This window comes from Podarcis cretensis (assembly GCF_951804945.1).
Source record: "Podarcis cretensis genome assembly, chromosome: 5".
NCBI lineage: Eukaryota > Metazoa > Chordata > Lepidosauria > Squamata > Lacertidae > Podarcis > Podarcis cretensis.
This window is the reverse complement of record NC_137174.1, coordinates 50169641-50190879: the sequence shown is the minus strand read 5'-3', so window position 1 is coordinate 50190879 and position 21239 is coordinate 50169641. Positions and strand designations below refer to the sequence as shown.

The 21239-nt window shown below is 43.6% G+C and overlaps 3 protein-coding genes across 4 annotated transcripts in view; 1 reads left to right on the top strand and 2 right to left on the bottom strand.

Annotated features, from left to right (window-relative positions):
• Positions 1 to 11098, bottom strand: part of GFRA1 (GDNF family receptor alpha 1) — a 221032-nt gene extending 209934 nt beyond the window's left edge. Inside the window, exons 1-3 of the mRNA XM_079976727.1 lie at positions 9458 to 11098; positions 7937 to 8239; positions 6272 to 6355 (exon numbers count right to left, since the gene is read on the bottom strand). Coding sequence (XP_079832853.1) covers positions 6272 to 6355; positions 7937 to 8239; positions 9458 to 9497 — 427 coding nt within the window. The 5' untranslated portion in view covers positions 9498 to 11098. The remainder of the gene's footprint in view (positions 1 to 6271; positions 6356 to 7936; positions 8240 to 9457) is intronic.
• HSPA12A (heat shock protein family A (Hsp70) member 12A) overlaps positions 1 to 21239 on the bottom strand; it is a 320123-nt gene that overhangs the window by 78491 nt on the left and 220393 nt on the right. The window lies entirely within an intron of this gene.
• The window catches only part of LOC307216431 (pancreatic lipase-related protein 2-like), a 195371-nt gene that overhangs the window by 51419 nt on the left and 122713 nt on the right, over positions 1 to 21239 (top strand). The window lies entirely within an intron of this gene.

Below are 21239 nucleotides of genomic sequence, written 5' to 3'. Positions count from 1 at the left end.
GCTTCAGGTTAAGAACTTTGCTTCAGGATGAGAACAGAAATCGTGCTCCGGCAGCATGGCAGCAGCAGGAGGCCCCATTAGCTAAAGTGGTGCTTCAGGTTAAGAACAGTTTCAGGTTAAGTACAGACCTCCGGAACGAATTAAATACTTAACCCGAGGTACCACTGTACGTTAGGTATCAAGATCTGCCACCACCAGCGAGTAACCGGTTTCTCATTCATAAGGATAATCAAAAATGTAAACTTTATATGCTTCGCTACTGAAAAGACTTTGGTAAGAATTTTTATGTTCTGTACATCTTGAGTTGTATTTATTTTTAGAAAGGCATATAATGGCACAATAATGCTACTATTAAAAGCTATGTTTTGCCTGTGTGCCAACACAGTAGCACTGTAAGAGCAAGCTCGCCACCATATCAAGTTTCCAGAATAAATTTTTGACAATGAAAATACATATGCACAGCCCCCTTCCAGCTCTGACTCCTGCATTCTAAACCACCCACCCCCAACTGTTATCACACAATATCCCAGCTCAATTGTATAAAAGCAATATGAAAGTAGATGAATATATCTTCATTTTTAATTCACAGCACAACCCACCTCTGTATTTCTGATTATTTCATTTCACACTTGTATCATAAGTTGATCCACTGGACGCTGCCTCTGATCTAGAAATGTGTACAGGTGTGTGCACCCACTCAGTGGGCCTGTTCAATTTCATGCTGCATCAGCCACTGCAAACGATACTCAAAAGACTCTGGTCTCCATGCATAAAAATTCCTTCCCAAATGAGTCTTGCAGCTGCCGTCCAACATTCAGTAGGACAGAAAAACCCAAACTTATAACTAATTGCCATTATTTTCCTCACTAGAGTTAAATAGGGACCACCACAGTAAGCAATTATTGCCAATAAAGCAGAGTTGCTGCCTTGCGGGCGCTAATCTGTCGCCTTCGAGATGAAGTTTGATGTCCAGGTTTGACCAATGGTAACAGATGATGGGAGTTGCAGTCCTACAACATCCTGCTATAAAGGTTCAGACTGACAGTTCATTCATGCAGCAAAAGCTCTGGTAGACCAGCGGGCACAAGTCATGTGCATTTCTGCCTATGTTTTTGCCACGCCTGTCAACTGGGTCCAAGCAAAACTGGTCAGGATACCAAGCAGCCATTGCCAAATTTACATGCAAGTACAGTTTGAGCTGATCGAGCTATCTAAGATACCCATACCTAAGTGGAAGTCTACCTGGATATACCCTGCTGACATTACTTATTGGTTTGTTTTCATTATTAGAAGTCTTCAGCAGGACTGCCAGTAAGTATTGAAATTAATGCATCAGAATAAAATGGGGTGAATTTAAAAGCCCTCTCCTCTCACATCCACAGCAGAATGAAGCCACTTGGCGCTATTTTTTGCCACTGGGGATTGTATGTGTAGAAAGTCTTTAAATGAATGGGATAGATCACACGGCTTTTTCCCACTCAGCTGGCCCAGTGGTGATCAGGTGGGAAAGACCAACACATGAGACCTGTAGGTATAGGGTGGTATAGAAATTTAATAAATAATCATAATAATAATTTGCAAGACTCATGTGCCTTCTCCATTCACAGAAGTATCATGATCACACCAAAGGAAACAGACCTACTGCAGCTACTGAGAACTGCCCTGAGACCTCCGTGTATAGGGCAGTATATAAATTCAATAAATAATAAGTAATAATAAAGGAGGACATTCAGTGTGTGGTTTTCTTGGTAAAAAGGAGAAATATTCTATCTAATTTGAAGTATACTTGGAAGATAGCTCCTGGTACTTTACTGCTGCATATCCAAATTCTGAAGGCAAGAATTAAGTAAGCTGGGGTCTAGTTCTGCTTGGCTTGAAAATCCTTAATTCAGAGGACATGTGGTCCGGAGACAGGATAATGGAAAGGATGCCAGACAAGTCTTGTTTCAAGCATTGTCCTTGTATTTCAGGTAGATGCAGGATAAAAGTTAAGAGAGGACATATTAAATGAGGCCATTTCTCCACAACACCTAGCTATACCCCACTTCCTTCCACAACATATCTATTCAAACACAAAATTCTAGAATTCTATATTTGAAAGACTGTTCAGGTTTAAAAACAACAACTTTACCACAGATTTGTAGGACTTGACTCTAAAGTCTCAGAACTAATTCAAAGTCCCTCCAGATGTTGTTTGCTACAATTCCCATCAGCTCTAGCCAGCACAACAAATGGTCAAGGATGACAGAAGCTGTAGTCCACAAATACCTCAACACCCCTACTTTACACAACCTTCCCCATTCTAGATGTTTCCACAGCCTAGATGATTTGGATCCATGGTCAGAGATTATGGGAGTTGTAGTTCCAAACATCTGGAGGGAACTAGGTTGGGGAGGGCTGGTGTAAATGCTGATGTCCCCTTCCACATTAATATAAGAGAAGTCTGCACAGTCCAGCCTCCTTCACTCTTACCAACTATATCCCTCCACATGGAAAAGTAAATAATTTCTAAAATCAAAAGCTGCATAACTGTGCCCTATTTGCTTAGCACAATGTGCCTTTCAACTGCAGCAGCATACACTTACGACTACAGCTAAAGCAACCACGCAGTCAGTAAAAAACAATACACACACACACACACAAGTATGAGAACTGCTAAGCTCATCATATATCTGACACCGGAAAATCATAACTTGCATTTATTAAAGAAGCATGCACTAAGTAAGAAGAGTGAACAATTCATTTTCATCAGTCTACTGTTCACTCCACAATTGTTCCAAAAGACAGTTATGGATAGTTCCCAAATTGCATCAAATAAATTATTAAGAAGCTTGTTCTGAGCACAGTAAGGAAAAGCTACACAGAAGGCACACAAAATTGTTGTCTTATAAAAGGGCCAACATCTGACCTCAGTTATACTTATATATAACCCAAACAAGAGAAAGCATTGTCTGAAGTATGCTTAATATGTAAACACTGACCAGGTTTGGCAGAAGAGCAGATATAAGCCCTGCCTTAAGCAAGTTTGCTAATCAGATCAGCAAAAATCAAAATCAGAGAATACAGCACAAAAATTCTGGTACCCTGGTTAAATAGGCAGTGAAGTGGAAAGAGTACAGTACATGCAAGGGTTTGATAATTTAACCTTAGCTGCACAGTAAAGTGCTGTTCAATACTACCAATCTGTTAGAATAGCTTTATAACCAGGTTATAGTTAGAAGTATAAAAAGACACTTATCTTCATATGTTACGGTCAAGTGAATTAGCACAGAAATTCTGGAAAATTTTTGTTATAAAAAGTGAAAAAATAACAGATATTAAACTTCATTTAGCTCCTTTGGTGCTTTTATTGACCTTCAACAAAAACTGTGCCTTTGGCAAACCAAGAGTTAATATGAAATATCATGGCTAGAGCAAAGATATGGTGCACCAGATACTGGAAGTTGTTAACAATAACTAAATTATGTGAAGTAGAAAATACACTGCATGAACTAATTATATATGTGTACAAGAATGGAAGCAGACTTACAATAATTTTTTATTCCAAACTGATAAATACATATTTATTACTGGAAAAATCAACCACATTCTTCAAGCAATATTATTTATGCCTTCGATTTTGAGAAAATGAACACCTTTCTCTCTCTCTCTCTCTCTCTCACACACACACACAAAAAAAACACGACACACACATATACATACTGTTGTCCACATTCATCAAAAAGCTTAAGCTAATGAAACTTCTTCGTGATTCTTTCCAAAACTAATCCTGCACATCTCTAACTTCTACTGAATGTGTGGAAATACCAGACTGGGGAATACTGAACAGATCCAATTTGCCTAAGTAGATCATAGGTAAAGGTAAAGGTACCCCTGCCCATACGGGCCAGTCTTGACAGACTCTGGGGTTGTGCGCCCATCTCACTCAAGAGGCCAGGGGCCAGCGCTGTCCGGAGACACTTCCGGGTCACGTGGCCAGCGTGACATCGCTGCTCTGGCGAGCCAGAGCCGCACACGGAAACGCCGTTTACCTTCCCGCTGGTAAGCGGTCCCTATTTATCTACTTGCACCCGGAGGTGCTTTCGAACTGCTAGGTTGGCAGGCGCTGGGACCGAGCAGCGGGGGCGCACCCCGCCGCAGGGATTCGAACCGCCGACCTTTCGATCGGCAAGTCCTAGGCGCTGAGGCTTTAACCCACAGCGCCACCTGCGTCCCCCAAGTAGATCATACTTATCAGTTATAATCACTGTTGCACCAAGTTCCAGGAATCTAACACCTAAATAAACACCTCCAACCCACTCCTACCCATTTTGCTAAAAAAGAAAAAGAAATCAGAACTGAGGCAGAAAAGAAGCTTATGTTCTGATCAAATTAATTTTAAAAGGAAGATAAACATTGATCTTAAAATGATTTAAAGGAACATTAAGAGCTCGCTTTGCAAAGTTTGCATTGGCCTATTCAGATGAAATTGTCATATATTACTTATTTGGAAAGCCTTCAAGAAACCATTTCCTCTCTACACCATTTATCCTGGCACTCTGTTACTCTAATATTTTAGGTCTCTCCTCCCTCCCCACCATTTCACAGTCTAGCCAACACAGTTCCTGTCTTCACCAAGGAACTGAGCAGTGAGTTTAAGTGCAAACATGCAAATGTTATATTGGCTGGTATCTCAGGTACTGTATTACCAGTTTTCAACAGAAATGTCCTATTTTGTGGATAAAGTGAATTCTATAGTTGAATGTAACAGACTGCAAGATTGTGGCAATGCCTAAAATATATGGTGTCAGTAAATATTTCTTATCCACAAGAAATGTAATTTAAATTTGGAAGCACAAATGCATCCAGTCCCATTCCATAAAGGAGAAAGTACTAGACTTGCTAAGGATTATCATACAAGGAGAGACTTTTGAAAGAAAAACTGCTGAAAGAACAACGAGAAAACGAATCATTTATGCAAGCAGTTTTAAAAAATCATTATAAAGGAGACACTCATTTCTTCCTGTCCCAGAAGTGATAGGGTATTATTTCATTTGCCTTAAGTGCTTAAGTGTCAAACAAGGTAATCTACACAGGCTTCGTTAATCACCAGGTGTTGCACTGTAAATTCTGGAGGCAGAGAATTAGATTGCCACCTGCAGGTGTACTTAGCCTCCCCCCCCCCACACACACACTTCTTTCCCCCAATAACACAATACAAGAAGTACAGTGGTGCCCCGCAAGACGAATGCCTCGCAAGACGAAAAACTCGCTAGATGAAAGAGTTTTCCATTTTTTGAAGTGCTTCGCAAGACGAATTTCCCTATGGGCTTGCTTCACAAGACGAAACATCTTGCGAGTTCTTGCGAGTTTGTTTCCTTTTTCTTAAAGCCGCTAAGCCGTTAATAGCCGCTAAGCCGCTAATAGCCGCTAAGCCCCGTGCTTCGCAAGACGAAAAAACCGCAAGACGAAGAGACTCGCGGAACGGATTAATTTCGTCTTGCGAGGCACCACTGTAAAAAATGCAATGTTACAAGAAGTATTGATCATTTATACACTGCATGCAGCAGTCTAACAATAGCTACTTATGCTGAACAAAAAGTAAAACATAATTTCCAATAAATACCAGTGACACATATCTTATTCACACACAATACGTGTTCATCACTGGATGTCTTAGTACTTGGTGATTCACAAATTAATGTATGGACTGTATTTGAGTTGATGTCAGATGATCTGAATGCTCTGTATTTGGTATTTGGTCTGGGATGACTGTTTCACAAACTGATGTGATCACTTGATGCTGCAGTCATCCAGAGATGAGATAGGCATATGCAATCTCGCCCAGTCTGTCTATTAAAGAGTCAGGCATTTATAATGGACAAACAGAGATTGAGCTTACATCATTACATTTGCAATCCTATACATTTCTACTCGGACATAAGTCCCAATGCTTTCAGTGGGGCTCACACACAACTAAATGCATTTAGGATTGCAATCTTGGGCTATAATACTAAATACACTTACTAGCAATCAACCCCCATTATACACAATTGAGTTGAACATCCAATGAAACCTGTGTAGGACTGTACCATGCGTGAAAGTAGAATTTGTGGTACAGTAGGCCCATATGGTTTTTCCATAGGTACCCAGACTATAACTTACATTTACTACAGAACCAGTTGTGCTCATTTTGAAATGGAAGGAAATACATTATTAAACAACCTCACAAGCAATTTTGAAAGTTAGCTAGTAGCCCACAGTTCAGAAAAAGAAACATAAATCCATTTACCTGATACAATTGGTGCTAGCCTGAATATGTCAGATAATCTGCTGTTAACTGGCTCATAAGGCGACTCTTCAAGCAAGTCATTCCCTAAGGACAATGAAAAAAAATGCTTTGTTTTTCTCCCATGTTTATTACCTTCTGAAACCTCAGTACAACCAGATGTTCCAGCCTATAAAGCTCAACATACAAATCCAACCAGCCATTACTTATTTGCCCCAACTGGGTCACCACTTCCTCCCCAGGCCCTTTCTCCAAAACCTAGGCCTGCCCCATCTTCTTGTACCCTTTGCTGTAGGGTTAGTGATTCTACCATAGAAATATAGCTTCCGCAGAACTATCGCCTCCCTCCTGTGGCTGTAGTGAAGACAAATGCTAAATAGCATCATGCTGCATCACCCCAGCATATAGTTGAAAATAATGAGGGAAGGTCTTTTTTCATTCCCATCCTATATCACTTATTCTTAAGAAGCTAGTGTTAAAATCTGGTTTCTTTTACATTACAGAAGCTTCAGGAGAGAAGTATTTTGCCAATAGTTCCTCTTCCTCCTCCACCATGACATGGAATGATTATGGAACAGGTGGTTACCTGAAATAATCCTGATTTCAAGAGATACAAGGGGAGGGAAGTTTTGTGGTGTGGTGTGGTTATAAGACTATTAAGTAAATTCCCATATATCCAGAGTTGTGACTTACTTTGCATTTAGATATTATCTTCCCTTACTTGGGACAAGGGGAACCAATGAAACTGAATCAAATGCTACAATCTTACACATAATTACCTGGGAGTAAGCCCCATTGAACTCACTGGGACTTACATCAGTACAGATGTGCCCAGTAAAAGCAGCCACTCTCTTTTAAAAGTGAGAGGATGTAATATCCAGTAGAGACTAGCCAGTAATAGGTATAATTTAGTGTGAAAGCTAAAACCAATAAATCCAAAGTCATTAAATTATTCAGTGTTGTCATTGACTAAAATATTGATTTCAATTAGGTGCCACAGGTGTGGAAGCTTTAGAAGAGATATTATAAAACATATCAAGGACAACAGAACTGGGTCTTAAATTCCCAAATCAACAGAGTCAGATTCCAATACTGTATTGTCTTGCTGCATCAGGAATCAATGAACATTTTGTCAAGTTCAATTCTCTAAACAGTGAACAATTAGTAGGTTCTCTACATCTGGACCCTTTCCCCTAAAGTATCTACAATCCTACAAGCCATATGCTTATGTAAGTACACAAGCGGAAAGGAGGCTGCTTTTAAAATGAAGACCCTGTGTAACTTTTCGGGTCAGTTAGGAAACAATTAATTACAGCTTGACACAGTGGGTGAGGAGTGACCCCTCAACCCTGTGAAGTTTGATCTCATTAACAAGTGCTGAGGAACCTTTGGGGTAGAGAAGTAAAGTACCTAATGCCCTAATCTTTTGACTTCAGTTTACAAAGGTCAGCTGAGTCCCCCTGGAGGAAATCTTTTATCCTGCATTTCCCAACAACAGGCGACTGCAGCAGCAACAGCTGCTCTGCCTGGGTGGCTGGAAAAGGTCCTTAGAACACAACGAGAATTACAAGGTCAGCTCATGGTAGATCAGAGGAGCAGAGGTGGGGAACCCCATGCTAATCAGAAAGTGGGGGAGAGTGTGGAATGGTTCAGTGTTTTGTAACGTACCCTGTAAGCTTTGGTACATGCTCCAGTAAATACGTAGGCAATTTTTCTCCTTCTTCATGCCTCTCTTGCAGCGGCAATTGTAGAGAGATTTCTGCTTGAGAGCCTCCATGGCGCTCTTGCACTCGTCCTTTGCCTCCAGGCCTGTCGCCCGACTGAAGTTGCTCTCTTTGCCTGCCACGCACTGCCTCAGTGTCCTGTATTTCGTGCTGCAGCTCTGCTCCCTGAGGCACTGGTCACTGGCTTTCACACAATCCAGGCGTTCCCCTCCAAGCAGCCCACTCACTTCTGCGGACAAGAGGACTTCTACATTCAAAGAGAAGGAGGAGAAGAAAACACATTTGAGGCTGTGTGTTGACAGAGATGCCAACTTAGGAGGGACTCTAAAAGGACATAAATAATTGTACTGGGGAAAGCAAGGGAGTGAATGCTTTACTCGAGCTCCCTTTCCTCCCCCATCAAGCATAGTAGAGGAGGGAAACAGAGCTTCCCAACAGAAAATCCAGCTTCCTTCCCTACCCCCCCCCTACAAATCAAGTACTTAAAACTGCATCCCTACAAAATGAATGCCCCAATAGAACATACAGAGAGGTTCTCCCTCCCTATTACACAGCCAGTTTCTCCAGCATCAAAAGAGTTTGGGAACATAACTGAATTTTTGCTACACCTGGATCCTGGACCTTACATTATTCCCAGAAAAGTATTCATTTAATTTTATTGGATTAACTACAGCCAGACCAGGAATCCCCAGATTACTTCAATTTACAAGACAAACCACAGGGGTTCACTTGTGGAGTAAAAGATCTACTCCCTCTCTCAATTCAATGCTCTTCTCCTTCATGCGCTGCTGAGAGCAGCAACAGTGGGTTAAGTGCTTGCTCTCAGTTTTCACAAAGGGTTTGCTGTGATTTTAATGACAGTCGTGAATAGCTAGGCGAGAGAGATCTCTTTAAAAGGCTGTGATTACTATACTTTCTACAGGAAAGGTACAAATTGACAAGGGTTTTGTTCTGGTATTGCTCTCCATCCAGGACTTTTCACGGAAGCATGCAAAGCAGACCGTAGCCACCCCAGTTCCTTCCTTACCGCATTTCTTTTCTCGCTTATGGAAACACAGGCATGCACACACACATTTGTACATCATGCCTATTGTCAAAACAGAGCAGATTTGTGGCATAAACCATTTTCCCCAACAGAAGATGCAACCATCCATCTCATGCATAAACGTCCCCACTTCCCTTCTCAGCAAGTTGCCAAGGTTGAGATGGTTTGAAAGTTTCCCTTCCAACTTGCTAACAGATAGTTGAGATCTCCTCTGATCTTTTGATGAGCACTCTGTCCCTGTCAAAGGATGTTTGCCAAAGCCGTGATTTAAAAACTACAGAAAACTTCAGGGATCCCTCTTTAAAGAGCAGGCTGGCGGACTGCGGTCCACACACATCTCAGATCCCCACAAAAGCAAAGCCTTGAACTTTACAGAGCCCACCCCCCCCCCGCCCGAGCCTGAAAACACCAGACACTTACCCATTAAGGGCAAAACGAAGTATAAGGTGGCCAGAGACATCTTGCTCTTTTGCCGGTCGTCCTCCCCAAGTGCGCTCGTTTTCTGCCACTCCAAGAGGCGATCAGCACGTCGATATTCCAAACCAGCGCGGTTCCAAAGCCCCCAAGTTCATATCCACGGAATTCCCGAGAAAAATCCCCCACCCCGCCCGCCTCTGTCCTCTCCGCTCCGTCCAACAGCACCAGTACCAGCAAGAGCGGCTGCTCTGCAAGAAGAAAAAGAGGAAAGGGAGAAGAAAAAGACGAAGGCTCTCCTCTCAGATCTTACATCCCAGCATCTTGGAAAACAGGAGTGTGTTTTTCTCAATGAGGGGAAAGAGCAAGAGGGAGGGAGGGAGGGAGGGGGAGAAGGGGACTCACGCCGGGGGAGCGCGCGAGTGCGACACACAAGAGCAGCTTTCGCCTGCCTCTTAGGGAGGGGAGGCACTTTTTCGCCCCCGGGGAGCGACTCCAAGAAAGAGGCACACACAAAAAAACCCAGAAGAGAGGGGGTAGAAAGGAATCAATATCCAGCCGCTTGTCCCCAGTCCCGCGGCCACACACGATCACTCCGCCAAATCCGCTTTTCCTTCTCCTTTACAGGCGACTCCAACTCATCATGGTGTCTGTGCGGCTCCGGGCTGGCCCGATTGCGCCTCCTCCTCTCCTCCTCCACCACCACCCCTTCCCGTCTCTTTCCTGACGGAGTTTACACCTCCTCGAGTCCGCAGGCGCTTTTAGAAATGTTTCTAGTTAGCTTTGCCCATCACCTCGTTGAGCGGCGGCGTGGAGGGGGGAGGCACAGAAGAGCGGGAGAGACTGCGCCTGGTAAACCCTCCGAGACGCCTTTTGTATCGCTGCCGGGGTTTTCTTCTGAGCTCACGTTGCCCCCTCTGTTGGAGAACGAGGCGCACGCAGCGAGCAGACGGAGCTATTGATCCCGCGGAAGGGGACGGCGGAGGAGGCTCTTCCAGCAGGTGCAGCCGCGCGCCCGGGTGTCGCCGTTCGCCCAGCTTAAGGCAGCGCTGCAGTCCTGGCGTCGCTCACCTGCGTGGAAACCCAATGAGCTCAATGGGACTTGCTTCTCTGGAGACGTATATATGTCCATAGGGTCCCACTCTTTCGAACGTAAACGCGGCGGGGAACTTCACCCAACCTGCCTTCCCCAAAGTTTTTCCCCTCTCTCTCGCCCTCACAGCAAGCTCCCAAATCTGGGTTCAACGACGCATTTGGCGCTCTTTATGGCCAAAGGAAAGCGCCAAAATGTACGCTTTTCTTCGCACGTGGAAGTGGGCGGGATTTTTTATTTTTTTAAAAAAACGACCCAACTAGGGTAGCTCTTTAGCAATGTCGTCTCGGAATGAGCGGGAACTCTTCCGCAAGCAAAACCTGAAGGAATCTTTCGTAACAAACCAAGGTGGTGGGTGTCCATTTTGGAAAGGTGACTTAAGTTTCGCCGGGCGGCCTGCAGTTTTCAAAGTACTGCCCAGCAGCGGCTCCTGCCTCTTCGCTTCCCTTCCCCAACTTGTCTCGGATAGAAACTTTTAGGCCGCCTCGCCTTTCGAGGGTCCTCGTGCTTGGGGGGACGCGCTCAGGCGCACAGAAACACGCCGCCTTTCCGGTTCGCGCCGGGGAAGGAGCAGCGGTCTGGATCGACGCCGCATGAGCGGGTAGGGGGGGGGCATCTCTCAACTCCTCGCGCGCCTCAGAAGCCTCGATCATTGTTACTGATAGGAAGACTTCAAAGAAGTGGCAATTCCTCTCAGCCCTGGGCTATGAGGAAATCACGCAGGGGATTCGCCCAAAAGAAATGCTCTAGTGAAGGTTTTGCAACATTACCTTTCCCTCCTTTCAAGGATAAAACTCCCACTAGCTTCAATTTACTGCGGCTGTTGATACCAAATGTTTGCTTAATGCCACACAGTTAAAGCTACCCGTTAAACAGTAAAGCACTAACATGTTTTTTATTATCGAAGATTTTATCATATTAAAACCACTAGGGGTTTTTAAAATCTAGTTATAGCACCCAGTGCAAGCGATTATAGAAAGCAAGCAAATGTCATTTATAAAGGCATGATCAGTGCCGGATTTATGCATAGGCTAAGTAGGCTGAAACCTAGGGCCTCTTAAATTTGTTGTAAGCTTCCCTGAGCCCGGTTTTTGAACCGGGAAGGGCAGGGTATAAATAAAAATTTATTATTATTATTATTATTATTAAGCACCCATGGCAGTGGGCCATCCAACGTCTGCTTAAAAACCTCCAAGGAAAGCTTGTCTTTCACCTGCAACTCCACGCTGCTAAAAGGGGAGGGATTCACTAGTGGCTTGCATCATTCTCAAGACAGTTTGCTAACAGAATAGAGGCACGGAACACCGATGTGGTAGGAACCAGCGTGCTGCTCTACACGGTATTTATTAAAAATAAAAAAATATCTTGCCACTTTTTCACAGTCTGTTTTGAATGCAACAGGCAACATGCGACAATGTACGGCCCCAGCTCAAGCCCCCGTCCGAGAGAAGAGGCTGAGTGTGGCCCCTGGGCCCTGTGGCCCCCTGCCATCTCTCCCCAACTCTGACCTGTTGTGTCCACGGCTTGTAAGGCGAGCTGTTCTCCAAGTCAGCCAGGATGCTGGTCAAGGAGTCGATTTCCGCATCCAGACTGGAACGCCTCTCCTCCAGGGTCTTGCCGCCGGCGCTGACCTAGACGAAGAGGGAAGGAACAGACAAAGAAATGAAGGAATTTGGCATTAAGGGTGGAAAAATGAGGAACTGATAGGTGGAGTCAGAGGTGAATTTATGGCCTGTGGGGTCTTCTGAACAGCCCATTATTAAGCACCCATGGCAGTGGGCCATCCAACATCTGCTTAAAAACGTAGGGGGGCTCGCCAGTCCACCCACCCGCTCCCCAGCGGGCAGTCTCTCCTCTCCCAAAATTGTAAACCCAAGACTTCATGCAAGGGCAGGGAAACTCAGGCCTAGCAACTATGAGAAGTGGGGCCCAATTTGAAGCAGTGAGGAGCAACTTCATATTTTTTTTTGTAGGGCTCCAGTTCACAGCCAAAGTCTGCAAAATCTTACAGATATAAATAAAATCCACCTAGATTGCCCTGGTGCAGGGGCCCCCTTAGGAGCAGCACGTGGGGCCCAATTTGGCCAAATTGCTCCAACTGCCTTAAGGTCAGCCCTGATGAGACTGTGCAGGGGTTGGACTGACAAGCCCTGCACCTTCTAGGCCCCTGGTGTCACCATTCAGAGTACAAACTCAAGGACTTGTTATTGAAATAAAGGGAGAGCACTTATTGGAAATCAGTTTTGTCACCTCTTCCCCCCTCCCCAAGCCCTGAGACAATGAGCCCAGCCAGCTTTTATTCACAGTCGCATAAGCACTACACTACAGCATGGCCATAAACCTGTACGTTCAACCACTGAAATAAACACCCAATATGTAGCAATGGAGATTTATGTTACTGCTTTATGAATGAACACTGTGTTTTATGAATGGACTCTGTATTTTGTGAATTACCTAAGAGCCACCAATAGGGAGCTCTAGAATCTGACAGCTAACCAATTGGGTACTACCAAACAGCGACCCCTATTGCTGAAAGCAGGTAACCATCAGGGAATGCTTCAGCTCAGCCTTTGCACTGTGGACTGAACACCCCCTGCTGTGCAGATAATGGAGAAAGCTCTAAATTGTATCCCTTCTGGCATCCTGGCCAACTATATTACACTGGTGTAAACCCTGGTGCACCAGAAGCCCAGAATAGCAGCAAATAGAATCCGCTCATACATGAGCGACTGATGACTTGTCAACCAGTTCTTCCAAAGTTTTCCTAAATTATAAAGCTCCAAAATACAGGCCAAAAGAGAGCAGGTCTTAGAAGAGCAAGGCATACAATGAGCACCACCACTGAAAGGGCCCTGCTCCATGTAGCTCCTGCCCTGTCATTTGATAGGGTGCCCACTTGCCCTCCTTCTTGACATGGAATGCTCTCTATTGGAGTCTCCAGGTCCAGTACAAAGACCATAAGAAGGGAGAGCAGGGACCTTGAAGTTCCCAACAGCTGTTAAGCAAGCAAGCAAGCACACAGGTCACCTTTGTCACAGTCAGGATGCCTATGTCCTGGCCAAGCCTGCACCCAATCTTGTTTTTGTATCATCTTGTTTGTACTCAGTAACCAAAATTATATTATCAACATATACAAGCAGAAAAGTTGTTTTCCTTCATTTGCAAGGAATCGTACAAAGTAGCACTAATAAAGAAAAGTTCCAGGGTGGCAACAGAAAGCAAACTAAAAATGCTTTTGCAGTTCATCAAAACTATCCATCAAGTTATAGGAAAACTGTTGCTATTAACAGTAATCCTTATAGTTGGTTAATTGCAAGTGTGTTACACATAGAAATACTGTTTGTAATGAAGTGAGAGCAATAGTTTACTTGCTCGAATTAACAATAAGAAAGTTTTTAGAATTTAAATTCTAAATTAAAATTGATTACTTAATTGAGAAGGGGATTGTAACAAAAACACTGGGGCCTAATTTGAATAGTAGAGTGCCTGGTATCCGGTGGGCAATCTCATCCTTTATTTCCACACTGTGGCTGCAGACCAAAGCACTCGTCAGGAGAGCTACGAGATTCAGGTGAGGGTCAGATGCCTTGTCAATCACAGCAAGTATATAATAGGAAGACCCGGCCTGCCCAAAGTTCAGTTATTGCAGAAGTTTTTCAGTGTTAATTTTATGCATTTTTTAAAATCACCATGGTATTTAACAATAATATCTTATATCCTTTAGAGGAGAAATTGTGAATTGCAGAATTTTAAATACCCGTCATCACCTTGGCTTCACTCAATTTTGTTTATAACACTCTTCCATTTTCTTCTAGTTGTGAGGGTGGGGTTGAGGAGGGGCCTCACAAGTGGAGTAGCCTGGGACCTCTCTTCATCTAAATTCAGCCCCGGGCATGTTAGAGAACACACATACCCCTCTTAGAGGAAAAGTGACTATTCAGAAGAGCTTTGTTATTACCTACTAAGGCAGCAATTCTGTATCCACTTATCTGAGAGTAGGCGCACTGAATTCAATGGGACCTCTTACTAGACATTCACTGTAAGGTGTCCCACCATAAAATATTTGAGCCCCCCACCCCAGTCAATGGGCACTGCTATTCAAATGGTGTGCATGCTCCGTGTCTTGTGATTATGTGGGGCAGGGCTTTCCTACCCCCCCCCCCAATATTTTATTCAAGTTGGCACCCTTGCTAATCACCATTCCTAGGGACTGAGCCCCACTGAATACAGTGAAACTTCTTTTTGAGTGAACATGCATAAGATTTGACTGTCAAATCAAGACAAAGTCAGCCAACATGGTGCACTCCAGATGTTGCTGCACTACAGCTCCCATCATCCTAGACTATTGGTCATGCTGGTTGGGGCTGATAGAAGTTGTGTTTCACAACCTATCAAAGGTTGCACAATAGCCAGCCTGGCCTGAAGAGTACAAGGAGCCCAGAGAACAGTACTGCAAGCTATTGTGTGCATTTGGCTTATATGCAGAACTACACATAAAATATGCTGAATTTTCCATGAATGACAGATCTCTTGCAAATTTCATGAGGCTTAGAGATGTATGCGCAAGCATGCAGTTATGATATATATTCAGATATGCAATAATTTGAGCCAAATACTAGTTCAGTGTATCAATTTTCACTTGGCTGCTGAATAGACAAAGCTAACATATGTCACAACTTCATGACAGATGGTTCAAGCAGAGAGCTGTTCGTTGTTTTCACACAATTGCTACTTATATAGAGATCCCCAAAAAGTCTAACAAAAATGCAAATTAGGCTAAAATTCCAGATTTTGTCCCCTTTGCACTTATAGCAAAACTCAAGTCAGCTTAATATTTACAGATGTTGTGGCGTTTGCAAAGAAACAGGAAGGAAAAGTCAAAAGTTTCACAAAGATCCTGGGCAGTAGAACAAAAACTGTCTCTCATTTACTTAAAGAACGGAGTTCATATCATGATGAATAGTGTCTATTCGTATGCATAAAGGTAACAGCACAATCCTAACTGTACAGTGGTACCTATGGTTACATACGTAATTCGTTCCGGAGGTCCGTTCTTAACCTGAAGCACCACTTTAGCTAATGGGGCCTCCCGCTGCTGCCGTGCAGCTGCCGCGCAATTTCTGTTCTCATCCTGAAGCAAAGTTCTTAACCTGAGGTACTATTTCTGGGTTAGTGGAGTCTATAACCTGAAGCATATGTAACCTGAGGTACCACTGTATAGGTTTACTCATCAGTTAAGTCAATCCAATGGGGCTTAATCCCAGGGAACAGTGCCTGGGACTGCAGCCTAAACTGATCAGTGGGAGAGGTAAATTATGACTAAATGGCAAAGGAGAGAACCTTTGACATTATTTTTAAAAACTCACAAATGCAGGCCACAAATTATTTCTTAATAGACTTTTGAATGGAACAAGATGACCGTATCATTAGCCACATGTTGTCAACTGAAGTCTTAACAGTGACTTCAGTGGAGCTTAACTTTAAAAGTAACCTTACTTTGTCCTACAGCCTAAGGATAGGATCACAATATTGCTGGGCTGTACTGGTGCAACCTCTTCCAGCAGCGGTGCGGATAGCTGAATGCCACCCCACCCCATATATGCTGTGAGGGTACTAGATGGCCCATACACAGTTTATGATGCAGCTTGTGACTGGTCTTTGCTATTGCAACAGGACTCAGCTGGGAACTGGGCAACTTTGGGGTAGCAGCTGTTATGACTGTTCCTAATAGCCTTAGAGATTGTTGCGCAAGTGGTAAAGTCATGTGGTATCAAGACCCCAGATTTCTGTGGAGTTTCTCGGGCTGGAAGGCCTGGGAGGGGGGTTGAATGTAGCTTAGGACACAGCACAGCACAGGGGGAAGGGCAATGTTCAGTGTTAGAACACATGCTTTGATTGTAGAATGTTTGATCCCTGGCATCTCCAAGTTAGGCTGAAAAAGACAGCCAGTTGAAACTGTAAGCCACTTTCTTATGTTTACCCTTAGCAGCACAGCAGGTTTATGGATCATACCCAGCATTCTTACAAGTTGTTAATATGTTAAGTGTGGGAAGCGCATCATGTTCAGAGGAAGAATGCATGCAATGCTATTCACACACTGCAGGGAATGTAATTAGGTGTTATGGAGGGCTTTGAAGGTGAACTGAAATGATTGCTGGTCTGCTTTGCCACATGCTAAATGACTGGTCAGCTAATGAATCTGCCCTAGGAAAAAAGATCATGAACCACAGAACTGTTTATATGAGGATCCATATAGAAAATCCTATTAAACTAAATGACTTTGGAACATTGAAACCTATGGATAGCTAAGCATTCTGATAAGCGAAAGAACCAAACCAGGGAAATGTTACACATACATACGCTGGTGGCTCAAAATAGCTGATGAGCTAATACAAATGCCAAATTGTTATAGTAGTTAATTATACTTCCAGGAACTGATGAGCCTCTCCAAGCCTGGGTCCTTCGGATATTTTAGATTACAGCTTCCATCACCCTTGACCATTGGCTACACTCGCTATGGCTGATGGGAGCTGGAGTTCAACATCATCTGAAGGGCACTGTGTTGTGGGAAGCCAGAAGTATGCACAACAATTTACTGATCATACTGCATTCCATTCTTCCATCATAGAGATATCCCATTTCATCGTTCTCACAACAAAGCCCATGACATAGTTTACGTCAGGTGAGGGTTTGTGATCTGATCAAAGCTGCTTCTGAGATTCATGGCTAATCAGAGATTGCTGTACTCCCTGTTCCAAATCCAGCACTCAGCCCATTATATTACACTGCCTTAGGGTGCAACCTTAACAGCCATCCCATGCATGTCTACTCTGATGTAAGACCCACTGAGTTCAATGAAATGTAATCCCAGGTAAGGGTGTATAGGATTCCTTCATTTCTCTGGATTGTGACCATAGGCAGCATCTAGTAATTATTTTGCCATTAAACTAAATGACTTTGGAACATTTGTGGTTAAGCCCACAATCTAGAGTGGGATTGCACTTCAATTTTAAATATATTATGTAAATAGAACTTAATTCCTTGTAATATCAATACAAGGGTGTTACATGCTGCATAACTTGAGCTATTTTAAGTAGTTTTCCAAGCAGATAAGTGTGATCATGTCTTCTGAAATGCTAATTAAATATAGCCACAAACTGACCTTGCAAATGTCTTCAAGTACAATCTGGATGATGTGATCCGGCTATCTTATTTTTTGAAAATATAATATAATAGGTTTCATAGACATGGTATAAATAGCCATTCCTATCACTACTATAAATCAGCAATAACTCCTCTGAGGTATGGCAGCTGTGTATGAGGAATTACCATTTGCAAAAACATCAACAGAAATGTTAAATAACATAACAATATAAAGCATATGCTAAGAAGGCTTGAAAACTGATACTCAGCTCCATATTAATGGCAAAATAAACAACTAATATCCAAACAGACCTAACAAGCCAACAGTGTGTTTTATTTTTATTTGGAATAAAACCAAGTCAGGACACAGGCTAAGAATTAGAAGCTTCATTACATATATAATTAATATAATCTACACTCACAGATGAGCAGAACATTAAATCTAAACAGTTTCCTGCAAAGATCAAGAAATTTGTGTTATCCTTAGTATATTGGTTGATGTGTATAACTTGAATTTTGTCTGTTGACTCAAGTCTCAAGATGTTTTTGTATATTTCTACGTATTTTCCACCTCATGTTTCAATCAACTTTGTAGAACAATCCAGTCCTCAAGTTATATAGGATCATTCTTAACATGAACACCTCAACACCAGAGGAACACAATAACTTGAGCAGGAAGCATATACACGTGTATAGTAATACTGCTGTACTGGCAGGAGGATACCACTGCTCAAAGTCATTCATCAGAGGAGCAGATCCAGCAGAAAGGGTAAAAAATGAACAGAGCTGAGATACAGTGGAAGGGAATCATAAGATCCACCTGGATCAGGCTAAAGGCTCATCTAGTCCAGCATACTGTTCTCACAGTGGTCAACCATATGCCCAAGGGGAGCCCACAAGCAGTAACTGATTGCAATACCACTCTCCCAACCTCCAGTGCCCAGTAACTGGTATTCAGAGGTGTATTGCCTCTGACAGTGGAAGCAGAATATAGCTATTGATAGCCTTATCCTCCATGTCCAAGACTTCAGCCACATCCGCACTATACATTTGAAGCACTTCAAATAACAGTTAACAGTTGTGGCTTTCTGCAAAGGATCTTGGGAACTGTAGTTTGTTAAGGGTCCCCCTCAGAGAGCTACAATTTCTGTAGTAGTAGTTTTAAGAATCAATCTCTCTTTACAGGCAGCTCTAGTATTTGCAGTGAGAAATGCGTAAACCTGAACACGCACTGAGAAGCCAGTGCCGGAACTGGGATCACCTCATCCTTATTTCTGCTTTGTTGACTGTTGTTTTTGATAACGTGTGTGTGTGTGTATCCTCGGTAAAACACATCTGAATTATGACTCACCAGCTATAATATGGAATCTTTGTAAACCATATCAATAAATTAGCAGAATTGGCCTATTGTATGTACTGCTTCTCATCCACCCCACTGAGAAGACTTCTGTGCATTGCTTGCATTCTACCACTGATCTTGTTCAATAAACCTGGTTTCTGCTGTGCCTCTGCTCTTTGTGATGGTGAGCAGAAAGGATATTCTCACTTGTTACTCACCTCAGCTGTCCTTTAATGGGGCACACACTGGGGTTGGAAGCAGTGAGTGTTACGAGTTGTTCAGCGGAATCGCTGATCTGAACCTTGTATAGAAACAAATCTCTCTACCACAAGAATGCTCTCCAAAGCTTTACTGCAGAACAGTCTTAAATACTAGTGACTATAAGGTAACTGATACAAAATAAAAAAGTAACACATTGCAAAAAACAATGAGGTTCAGTCCTTTATGTAGTTCAGCAAACTTTCCTCTCTCTGGTCCCAGAGGGAGATATGAAGCTTGTTCATCACTGCAGAACTTATGCACAACCATTGCTGCTGCTGCTATTAGCCATCTCCAACAAACACACACACAAGCTTCTCAAGTTTCAGCTTCCTGCTGTGAGAGCTCTGCAGCTCTTGATTTCAGAGATGAATCATCAGGTAGCTTATCTCACTCTAATGTAAAAAGACCAACCTTCTCTGACGCTTCTACCAAAGTGGAACCTTTTTGCCTAAGGTAAACTTCCCATTACAGCATTTAAAATACAATGCATCCAAGCAAAGCATTTTATGTACCGGTATATTGAAATTATAACTTTTAACAGTGGATTCTCTGCCATGGTACTCCATCAGAAGCTGTGATCTGCATACTGGCCAGAGCAATGCACCCACCTTGATTACTATTGCTGGTGTGCTAAGCTGTGCAGAGGTCTGCAAGCAAGTGATGTGGGAATTGGCAGTAAGGTTAGCTGGGATAATAATAATAATAATAATAATAATAATAATAATAATAATAATAAATTTTATTTATATCCCGCCCTCCCCAGCCGAAGCCGGGCTCAGGGCGGCTAACAACACTAAAACAGTACAACATCATAAAAACATTATAAAAATTAATTAAAATCAAAATTGATGGCAACCATAAACTAAAGTTTTGTAAAGATTGCCAAAGGAGGGAGTCAGGCTGCACCCTGACCAAAGGCCAGGTGGAACAGCTCTGTCTTGCAGGCCCTGCGGAAAGATGTCAAGTCCTGCAGGGCCCTTGTCTCTTGTGACAGAGCATTCCACCAGGTTGGAGCCGCAGCTGAAAAAGCCCTGGCTCTAGTTGAGGCCAGCCTAACCTCTCTGTGGCCTGGGACCTTCAAGGTGTTTTTATTTGAAGACCGTAAGTTCCTCTGTGGGGCATACAAGGAGAGGCGGTCCCATAGGTACGAGGGCCCTAGGCCGTATAGGGCTTTGAAGGTTAAAACCAGCACCTTAAACCTGATCCTGTACTCCACCGGGAGCCAGTGCAGCTGGTATAGCACCGGATGAATGTGATCTCTAAGCGAAGACCCCGTAAGGAGTCTCGCTGCGGCATTCTGCACCCGCTGGAGTTTCTGGGTCAGTCTCAAGGGCAGCCCCACGTAGAGCGAGTTACAATAATCCAGTCTGGAGGTGACCGTCGCGTGGATCACAGTGGCTAGGTCAGGGCGAGAGAGGTAAGGAGCCAACTGCTTAGCTTGGCGGAGATGAAAAAATGCCGCCTTTGTTATAGCTGCAATCTGCGCCTCCATGGAGAGGGAGATATCGAAGATTACACCCAAACTCTTAACGGACGGTGCTGGCACTAATTGCACCCCCGCAAGAGATGGGAGTTGCCCCCTCAGTCCCATGTCGTCCCGTCCCAGCCAGAGGACCTCTGTCTTCGAAGGATTTAACTTCAACCGGCTCCCACGTAACCATCCAGCCACAGCCTCCAAGCATCTGATCAGTGTGTCTGGGGCCAAGTCAGGGTGGCCGTCCATCAACAGATAGAGTTGGGTGTCATCAGCATACTGATGGCAGCCCAGCCCAAAACTCCGGACAAGCTGGGCGAGGGGGCGCATAAAGATGTTAAAAAGCATTGGGGAGAGTATCGCACCCTGGGGCACACTACACACCAAGGAGTGGCGGGATGACAATTCCCCCCCAAGTGCCACCCTCTGTCCCCGACCAGAGAGAAACGAGTGCAGCCATTGAAGGACTGTGCCCTGG